At 42.1% G+C, this 10,461-nt stretch overlaps 1 protein-coding gene across 1 annotated transcript; it reads right to left on the bottom strand.

The window, feature by feature from the left end:
* Positions 1–354: 354 nt before the first annotated feature.
* On the bottom strand, positions 355–1,293 carry LOC139421989 (olfactory receptor 52N4-like). Its single transcript, XM_071173130.1, is given in 1 exon segment — positions 355–1,293. A coding segment is annotated over 1 exon segment (939 nt).
* Positions 1,294–10,461: the final 9,168 nt, after the last annotated feature.

The raw sequence follows: 10,461 nt of genomic DNA, 5'->3' as shown, positions 1-10,461 counted from the left end.
GACAACTTCCTTTACAACAGCTCTGCTCCGCAAAGCGGAAGAAGTATGTTTGCTCTGACTTCCGCAGAGGCCGCATCGCAGTAAATGCTGATTGACCATGCAGAACCTTTTAGCCACACTCCCCTTCTTCTTGGACTGTGTCATCCCCGTGGCCTCTGCAATGGATTAGTCTCGGACTCCACAATGGATTCATTCAATGAGATGGGCGCAAATAAGACAGGTGTCTTATGTGCCATAATCCTATATATATATATATATATTTGCTACTGCTCGACTAAAAAAAATCTTGTTTGACCAAAAGCCTATTGACCAAACAATCGCCAGTCGACGAATTGGGGTCAGCTCTAATTGCAATCAAGGTGAAACTTTCTTGGAGAAGGACATATTGACTACTACTTGGCGTATCTCTTTGGACTGAAGTCCGTAGATGATGGGGTTCAGGTTCCCGGGGATGATGTGGAAGAGCAGGGCTGCCACCGTCCTGTAGTCTGAGTACTGAGGAAAACGGTGCAGGATGATGATGATGGAACCACTAATCATCATGATCAGGTACACAGTCAGATGTGTGCTGCAGGTCTTCAGGGCCTTACTGTTCATAGCCTTGTTCTTACTGGTAAGGTACTCGGCTGCGATCTTCATGTAGGTCAGTGCGATGCTGCCAATTGAGGAGACAAAGAGGACAACGGTGAAGGTGAGGCCATACATGTTGTTGAGGAACACGCTCTCTCAGGAGAGCTTGAATGTTAAGGTGTTAATGCAGAAATTGTTTAATATGGTCGACCTCCAGCGTGAGAGGCGGATAGTGAGGCCCAGCAGGATCCCCACTAAGACTATGGCCACCCCCCAGGCAGACACAGACAACCTGATAATCATTTTGTTGGTCATGATGGTGGAATATCGCAGGGGGTTGCAGATGGCCACATACCTATCAAAGGCCATGATCATCAGTATTGTATGAGAGGTCGTCCCAAACATTTGTGTGCAGAAGGCCTGGACCACACACTCTGAGTAGGTAATGTAGCGCTCAGAGGCAGGGACGAGGATGTCTGCCAGCAGACGGGGGAACGTGATGGAGATGCCGATGATGTCTTCGAAGTGCAGGTTACAGAAGAGGATGTACATGGGCTGGTGCAGGCTCTTCTCCATGGAGATGAGGACCACTATTCCCACATTGGTAAACATGATGATGACGTAGGAGAAGAAGAGGATGATAAAGACAGGGTACATGGTCTCCTCCGTTACCTTTAACCCCTCCAGCTGGAGCTTGTAGCTGTTGCAGGTCAGGTTAACCATCGAATGTCTGAGAGAGGAGGAGAGGAAAGAGAGAAACGATGTGAAACACATTGTGTCACACCGAGGTCCAGACAAATGTAAAGGTAAATGATGACTTACAGGGAAATAGACAAAGGTCCCCCAGAGAACCTTCCCTTGGGAGCATCATACAAAATCCCCTTGACCATCATGAAACGTCCCCTTTTGGTCATTGAATGTCCCATGGATAATGTCCTATCAGAACCAAATAGGAACCTTTTCAGAATGTTTCTAATGGACATCAAAATACCCTATTATAACATTATTCTGCGACAAAATAAGGCCGCTCATTAACCTGGAATTACAAGAACGAAACATATATCGAAACATATATCACAGAGCGATATATTTTAGTGTGAATGCTGCAGCCGACACAACCTCTGCAGCGCACTCTTACCCACCATCTCGTGTGAAAATACATTGGCTGGGAAACGGCTACACATTGGCCGGTAAACAGTTGCTGGCTCGGCAGGGAAACTCACTATTTGAAGGCTGATATCAAATCAAATCAAATTGTATTAGTCACATTCCCCGAATACAACAGATGTAGACCTTACAGTGAAATGCCTACTTATGAGCCCCTAAACAACAATGCAGTTAAACAAAATACAGATAAGAATAAGAGATAAAAGTAACAAGTTATTAAAGAGCAGCAGTGAAATAACAATAGTGAGACAATATACATGGGTATCGAGACTATATGCAGAGACTATATACAGAGTCTATATACAGAGTCAATGTGTGGGGGAACCTGTTATTTGAGGTAGTATGTACATGTAGGTAGAGTTATTAAAGTGACTATGCGTAGATGACAACAGAGTAGCAGTGGTGTAAATAGGGGGGGGGCACTGCAAATAGTCTGGGTAGCCATTTGACTAGATGTTCAGGATTCGTATGGCTTGGGGGTAGAAGCTGTTTAGATGCCTCTTGGACCTAGACTTGGCGCTCCGGTACCGCTTGCAGTGTGGTCAGAGGTCGATTGGAGGTCGGAGGCCGAGCAGTTGCAATAGCAGGCAGTGATGAAACCAGTCAGAAACCATGCTCTCGATGGTGCAGCTGTAGAACCTTTTGAGGATCTGAGGACTCATGATAAATCTTTTCAGTCTCCTGAGGGGGAATAGGTTTGGTCATGCCCTCTTCACAACTGTCTTGGTGTGCTTGGGCCATGTTAGTTTGTTGGTGATGTAGACCAAGGAACTTGAAGCTCTCAACCTTCTCCACTGCAGCCCCGTCAATGAGAATGAGGGCGTACTCAGTCGTCTTTTTCCTGTGGTCCACAATCATCTCCTTTGTCTTGATCATGTTGAGGGAGAAGATGATGTCCTGTCACCACACGGCCAGGTCTCTGACCTCCTCCCTATAGGCTGTCTCAACGTTGTCTGTGATCTAGCCTACCACTGTTGTGTCATCAGCAAATTTAATCATGGTGTTGGAGTCGTGCCTGGGCGTGCTGTTATGAGTGAACAGGAAGAACAGGAGGGGACTAGCACGCACCCCTGAGGGGCCCCCGTGTTGAGGATCAGCGTGGCTGATGTGTTGTTACCTACCCTTACACGAAGGGGATCCAGTTGCAGAGGGAGGTGTGTAGTCCCAGGGTCCTTAGCTTAGTGATGAGCTTTGAGGGCACTATGGTGTTGAACGCTGATCTGTAGTCAATGAATAGCATTCTCACATAGCTGTTCCTTTTGTCCAGGTGGAAAAGGACATTGTGGAGTGCAATGGAGATTGCATCATCTGTGGATTTGTTTGGGAGGTATGCAAATTGGAGTAGGTCTAGGGTTTCTGGGATGATGGTGTTGATGTGAGCCATGTCCAGCCTTTCAAAGCACTTCATGGCTACAGATGTGAGTGCCACGGCTCGGTAGTCGTTCAGGCAGATTACCTTAGTGTTCTTTTTTTCACATCTTTATTTAACCAGGTAGGCTAACCAGGTAGGCTAGTTAAGAACAAGTTCTCATTTACAACTGCGACCTGGCGAAGATAAAGCAAAGAAGTGCGACACAAACAACAACACATGGAATAAACAAACGTACAGTCAATAACACAATATAAAAAAGTATATATACACAGTGTGTGCAAATGAGATAAGATAAGGGAGGTAAGGTAATAAATAGGCCACAGTGGCGAAATAATTACAATTTAGCAATTAAACACTGGAGTGATAGATGTGCAGAAGATGAATGTGCAAGTAGAGATACTGGTGCTTAAGGTTAGTGAGGGAGATATGAGTATGAGTCTCCAGCTTCAGTGATTTTTGCAATTCGTTCCAGTCATTGGCAGCAGAGAACTGGAAGGAAAGGCGGCCAAAAGGAGGAATTGGCTTTGGGGGTGACTAGTGAAATATACCTGCTGGAGCGCGTGCTACGGGTGGGTGCTGCTATGGTGACCAGTGAGCTGAGATAAGGTGGGGCTTTACCTAGCAAAGACTTATAGATGACCTGGAGCCAGTTGGTTTGGCAACGAATATGAAGCGAGGGCCAGCCAACGAGAGCGTACAGGTTGCGCCATACACTCCTACGGACCAGACATCACCCTACCATGCGCCTGCTTTGCCACTTTGCATGGACAGCTGATTGCCTCATCGCATGGCATCCCAAAGCCGTTTTTGCCCCATTTTGAGAGTGGCAGAGAGAATGACTTTGCCCTCCTCCAAATGGTCCTAGACAACATGATGAGCAATCACAGACATGTGAAAGAGCGGTACAAGTATCAAGTGCTCCTTGGACACCTAAAACTACAGAGGGTACTCCAGCACACTAAGGCCTACATGCATTACCCAAGACCTTGCACGGATGATTTTGCACTGTCTACCTACGCCCATGCTTAGATCCCTACGAGTTCAGATGCGGATCCCATGTCGACCGACTCTTAAAAGCAAGATGCCACAGAACTACCAGAATGCCATCGTAGAGTATTGCTTTACTCACAGCATTCTCTAGACCGGCACGGGCCAAACGTACACCTTGTCTGACCTGGCAGCCTGGTTGCAGAGGAAGTCCCAGGTTAAGTGTATTGCAAGCAGAGCTGCGGCACTCTACAAATATGACATGCCCGTGCCAGCAAAGAAAACCAACGTGCCTCTTCTAGACCAAAGGAGAGATACACTTCGATCTACTTCAACTCTAGCAAAGACCCCAGCTCTTAGGAGCCTGCATCATCCAATCCCCCTTCCAAGCCATACTCTCCTCACTGTGACAACAAACACTACCTCACCGTCTGTCCCGAGTTCAAGAAGCTGAACACAGGACAGATCATTGTGTGGATAAAGGATAGACAACAGTGTTGGAAGTGCGGACTATCCCACAAACTATATGCTTGAGACGACCCAGACGACCCTGCAAGAAATGCAACGAGCTGCACCTAACGGTGCTTCAATATTCCATCCACCAAGACCAGAAGAGTGTTCTCATGATGAGTGTACTTACTACAAATGTGTACCAAGATGGACCAATATTATGAAAATACAATCAAATTAAATGCCATTAGCCATGAAACAGATTTTTGGTGGTGACAGGTGTTCTTCTCCTTCATCAGAAGAAAATTCAAAATTGCAACAGGTGATCTGTCAGTTGAAGGCGAGCTGGGGCTATTTTTTAAATACACACAGCTAAACTTACTATGTTTTGTAAGTGACAGGTAGGCTATACCTCAATAGCTGCACAATTTATCTTAAACTATAACTCAATTATTTAACTTTTGCATTCAAACTCCACTTTTGCAACCTAATGCTAAGGTACCAGAGGTAAAGAAAAGCTAAAAGTATATTAAATTACCAGATATTTTAAAATATATGCCATGTTCTAAAATGTGCTCAAGTTTTATATTTCATAAATATATTCTGGACAAATTAGATGGCATGTCATATCGCTGCAGAATGCTGTGGTTGCCATGCTGGTTAAGTGTGCCTTGAATTCTAAATAAATCACCAACAGAGTCACCAGCAAAGCATCCCCACACCATCACACCTGCTCCACGCTTCATGGTGGGAACCACACATGTGGAGATCATCCATTCACCTACTCTATGTCTCACAAATACATGGCGGTTAGAACCAAAAATCTCATATTTGGACTCTTCAGACCAAAGGACAGGTTAACACCGGTCTAATGTCCATTTCTCATGTTTCTTGGACCAAGCAAGTCTCTTCTTCTTATTGTTGTCCTTTAGTAGTGTTTTCTTTGCAGCAATTTGACTATGAAGGCCTGATTCACGCAGTCTCTCTGAACAGTTGATGTTGAGATGTGTCTGTTACTTGAACTCTGCGAAGCTTTTTTTGGGGCTGCAATTTCTGAGGCTGGTAACTCTAATGAACTTGTCCTCTGGAGCAGAGGTAACTCTGGGTCTTCCTTTCCTGTGGTGGCCCTCATGAGATCCAGTTTCATCATAGCGATTGTTGGTTTTTGCGACTGTACTTGAAGAAACTTTCAAAGTTCTTGAAATGTCCTGTATTGACTGACCTTCATGTCTTAAAGTAATGATGGACGGTCCTTTCTCGTTGCTTGTTTGACATGTTCTTGCCATAATATGGACTTGGTCTTTTACCAAATAGGACTATCTCTGTATAGCACCCTTGTCCCAACACAACTGATTGGCTCAAACGCATTAAGAATAAAAATACACCTGTGAATTCAAAATGCATTCAGGTGACTGACTACCTCATGAAACTGGTTGAGAGAATGCCAAGAGTGTGCAAAGCTGTCATCAAGGCAAAGGGTGGCTACTTTGAAGAATCTCAAAACGTAAATATATTTTGATTTGTTGAACACTTTTTTGGTTACTACATGATTCCATATGTGTAATTTCATAGTTTATGTCTTCACTATTATTCTAGAAATTAGTAAAAATAAAGAAACATCTTTGAATGAGAGCATGCGTCCAAAGTTTATTAACAATATTTTGACCTGTAGGGTCTTTGTCAGGTTTACATCATCATACAGCATCCCTGACATGAGATCAAAGCCATGGTATGATGTTAGTCAGTCAGTTCTAAACTCAGAAAGTAAAACTTTAGTTGATTAGTCTAATTGGATGGACAATGAGTGAGTTTCTGCACAGTGCTGAGTCACTAGTAGCTGTATGGAGGAGGTGAGGAGTCTGTGTCCCTAGAGTCCTCATTAACCCCTTGGTGTTACATGGTGTGATTAGTGGCTCTATGCCAGTGACTGGGGTAGTCATTAGTCAGACTGCAGCAACAAGATGCAATCCTGACAAACAAATGTGTTTTGAAACAGCAGAGTCATCTCGCTTCCCCTCCTTTCCTTTATTTCTTCCTTCCTATTTTCCTTCCTCATTTCCTTCTTTCTCTCAGATGTTCACTGATATGAGAAGATCTGGGCCCAAACTCATAAAGCATCTCAGAATAGGAGTGCTGATATAGGATCAGATCCCCTCTGTCCATGTAATCTTATAAATTATGATCTGAAACTCAAACCTAATCCTAGTTCAGCCATCATACTCTGAGATCCTTTGTGAATATGGTCTCTAATAAGTGAACACTTTTTTATTATTGAATCAAGTTCTCCAGTGTATTGTGGAGAGACTTACTGTATTTTAACCTCTCTAGGCTAGGTATTTTCACATCCGGATGAAAAGCATGCCCAAAGTAAACTGTCTGCTACTCAAGCCCAAAAGGATATGCATATTATTTGTATATTTGGATAGAAAACACTCTGAAGATTCTAAAACTGAATTATGCCTGTGAGTATAACATAACTTATTTGGTAGATGAAACCCCGAGCACAAACCAACCAGGATTAATTTTTTGAGGTCACTCTTTTTTCAATGGGTTTTCTACGGGGATCTAGATTTCTAAGGCACTTGCTTGCAGTTCCTATCACTTCCACTAGATGTCAACAGTCTTTAGAAATTGGTTGATGTTTTTCCTTTAATAAATGAAGAAGTAGGGATGTTCAGAACGAGGGTCGAGTGTAGTGTACTGTTGTGGTTGGGGCTCGCGACCTGAAAGCTCGCTACACTTTGTTTGTATCCACTATTGAACGCAGTTTATCCCGTCTTAAATTGTATCAATTATTTACGTTAAAAAATACCTAAAGCTGTATTAGGAAAGTTGCTGGAAATGTTTGGACAAAGATTACAGGTCATTTATTAGATATTTTGTAGTCATGTTGTGCGAGTTGGAACCAGTGTTTTTCTGGATCAAACGCGCCAAATAAATGGACATTTTGGAGATATAACAGCGGAATTAGTCAAACAAAAGGACCATTTGTGATGTTTATTTGACATATTGGAGTGCCAACAAAAGATGTTCTTCAAAGGTAAGGCATGAATTATGTCGTTATTTCTGAGTTTTGTGTCGCGCCTGACGGGATGAAATATGATTGTCTGTGTTTGTTTGATGGGTGCTGTCCTCAGATAATAGCATGGTTTGCTTTCGCCGTAAAGCCTTTTTGAAATCTGACACGGTGGCTGGATTAACAAGAAGTAAAGCTTTAATTTGGTGTATTGCACTTGTGATTGTATGAAATATTTATAATAATTTAATTTTAATTTGGCGCTCTGCCATTTCACCGGATGTTGTCAAATCGATCCCGTTAACGGGATTTGATCCCTAAGGAGTTTTGAGAGATGGTACATACAGTTGTCGTGATTTGACTTTCATTAATCTGATGACTGTTATTTATTTAATCCACTAATTATGTTTAATTGTTACAAGATTAAATCAATCATGAAACATTTAACTAATTTGGAAGAAGTTGTTTAAAGAGTTACCATCTCCCGAATTTACCTACAACATCCATAAAACAGTCAACATATTAATCATAACTTCTTAACTCTGACTTGCCTAGAAAATGGGGCTAAGCATCCCGCTAGCTGGACAACTTCCGGTGAAACTGGAGGGCGCACAATTCAAATAAATAATCATAAAAAATATGGATAATAAACATTTAGGAAAATACAAGTCTTATATCGGTTAAAAGCTTAAAATATTGTTCATCTAACTGCACTGTCCGATTTACAGTAGCCATTACAGCGAAAGTATGCCATGCGATTGTTTGAGGACGGCGCCCCACATCAAAATATTGTTCCACCAGCACAGGTTTCATAAATTCACAAATAGCATTTAAATATTCACTTACGTTTTGAAAATCTTCCTCTGATTTGTCATCTAAAAGGTCCAAGCTATAACATGTAGTGTCATTTTGTTAGATAACACCCTTCTTTATATCCCAAAAAGTCAGTTTAGTTGGCGCCATCGATTTGAGTAATCCACTCGTTTAACATGCAGAGAAAGGAATTCGAAAATATACTCCTAAAATCTATTTCAACAAGTCAAAATACGTTTGTATTTACTCCTCGGATATCCTAAAATGTAATCAAACTATAATATTTCTTACAGAAAAAAGTATGTTCAATAGGAAACCGATTTTAGCAGGTGCGTTCTGTCTTCATCGCGCGTGCATACACTATTTCCAAGACTGTGTCCCTATACTAAAACTAATAAGCCTGAAACTTTGATAATAGACTGCTGACACCCTGTGGACGCCATAGGAATTGCATCCTGGGACCTAGAATTCAGTATGCCCCTATACTTTCCATTGTAAGAGCATGGGCTCTCAAAAAAAGAACATTTCCGGGTGGTTTTTCTTTGGATATTCTCCTACCATGTCTATTGTGTCATATTCTCCTACATTATTTTAACATTTCTACAAACTTCAACGTGTTTTATTTCCAATGGTACCAATTATATGCATATCCTGCCTTCAGGGCCTGAGCAACAAGCAGTTTACTTTGGGCACATTTCAGGCGGAAATTGAGAAAAAAGGGGCCTAGCCCTAAGAATGATATGAAGGTTAAATATAAAAAATACAATAAAAATGATCATATCATCATCATTCTGAACAGTCGTACCCTCATGCATCTGCAAAAACCCAGCCTTGCTCATTATTCAGTACTACACAAATTGGTTTAATGATTTATTTACTAGCTAACTAAATAATAAAACAGACTAGAAACACACTTATTACATGAGACAATGGTCCCTATTGGACTGACAAAATATGGTGGCTTATACACAACGAATGAAGAGGGGTGGGGAAAAGAGAGAGATAGAGAAAAGGGACATTTATCGTGGACACATTCTGCAACTATTCTCACATTAATCATATACTTTGCACACAAACCGCCGCCCGTTTGGAGTAAGAAATCATGAACGTATTTAAGTGTGAAATGCCTTCGTTCGTTGTTTATCTCTGTCGAAACCAAGCCTTCTTGGAAAGAAGCATGCCCACTTGTACATGCTCTGATTGTCCACCAGAGGTCACAATGTCCTTCTTCTTAGTTGTCAGGTCTCCATGGGTTGTTCATTCCTCAGAACAGCTACTTAGCTGTACCAGTGATTGTCTGAGGTGAGCTTCTCCTTTCTCCACCTCGTGTAGATAGTCAAAGTTTGTAATCACTGTACACGTGCAGCTGCAGACTGGCGGGGTTCTGGTCTGGTAGGTGAGTTCATTTTCTTCACCTCGTGATGAGGTTGAAAGTTTCAACAATTTCAAACATGTAGCTCTCCGCTTCACATTTCCTGGTCTAAAGGTTGATTTCTCTTCCAAGCCTTTATGCAGTCTTGGTCAAAAAGGGCATTCCGTTAGGCTGACAAGTTCTCTGAGCTCACTCTGGGCATGGCTAGTTACTGTGTTAAATATTATCCAAAACGATTACCTCATTAGAAAACTAAAATCACATTCCTATCTTAACACAAATACCTTCATCACTTTTCATATTATATGCTCAACGTACCGGATGAAACCTCATACCTGTAATGGCCATACTTTCCAAGTTACAATATTTCCTCCATAAGATTTTCAATGACATCACAAAATAATCAACCACATTAAATTTGTTTTCCATATCTCCCCACTGACCATTCCCCACATTCTTAATGTTAGAATTATTGTTCCGGTAACCACTTTTTAGACGTTAGAGTTTTGGGTGGGTAAAAGTCTCTGGAGACAAGGGGACTTTCCTTTAGCCAATACTGGAGGGTAGAGAGAAAGTCCTCTTCTGCTTAATTTACGACTGGGTGTTAAAACGGCCATTGCCCTCCTCCCCCCTTTGCAGGGGGGAGAGGGTCTGGATATTGTCAGTCAATGCAAAGCTGATCTGACCCATTGTGATCCTCACATGACAGTCATG

Source organism: Oncorhynchus clarkii, chromosome 12 (genome assembly GCF_045791955.1).
Source record: "Oncorhynchus clarkii lewisi isolate Uvic-CL-2024 chromosome 12, UVic_Ocla_1.0, whole genome shotgun sequence".
NCBI classification, from domain to species: Eukaryota; Metazoa; Chordata; class Actinopteri; order Salmoniformes; family Salmonidae; genus Oncorhynchus; species Oncorhynchus clarkii.
This window is presented reverse-complemented; position numbering and strand designations above follow the sequence as displayed.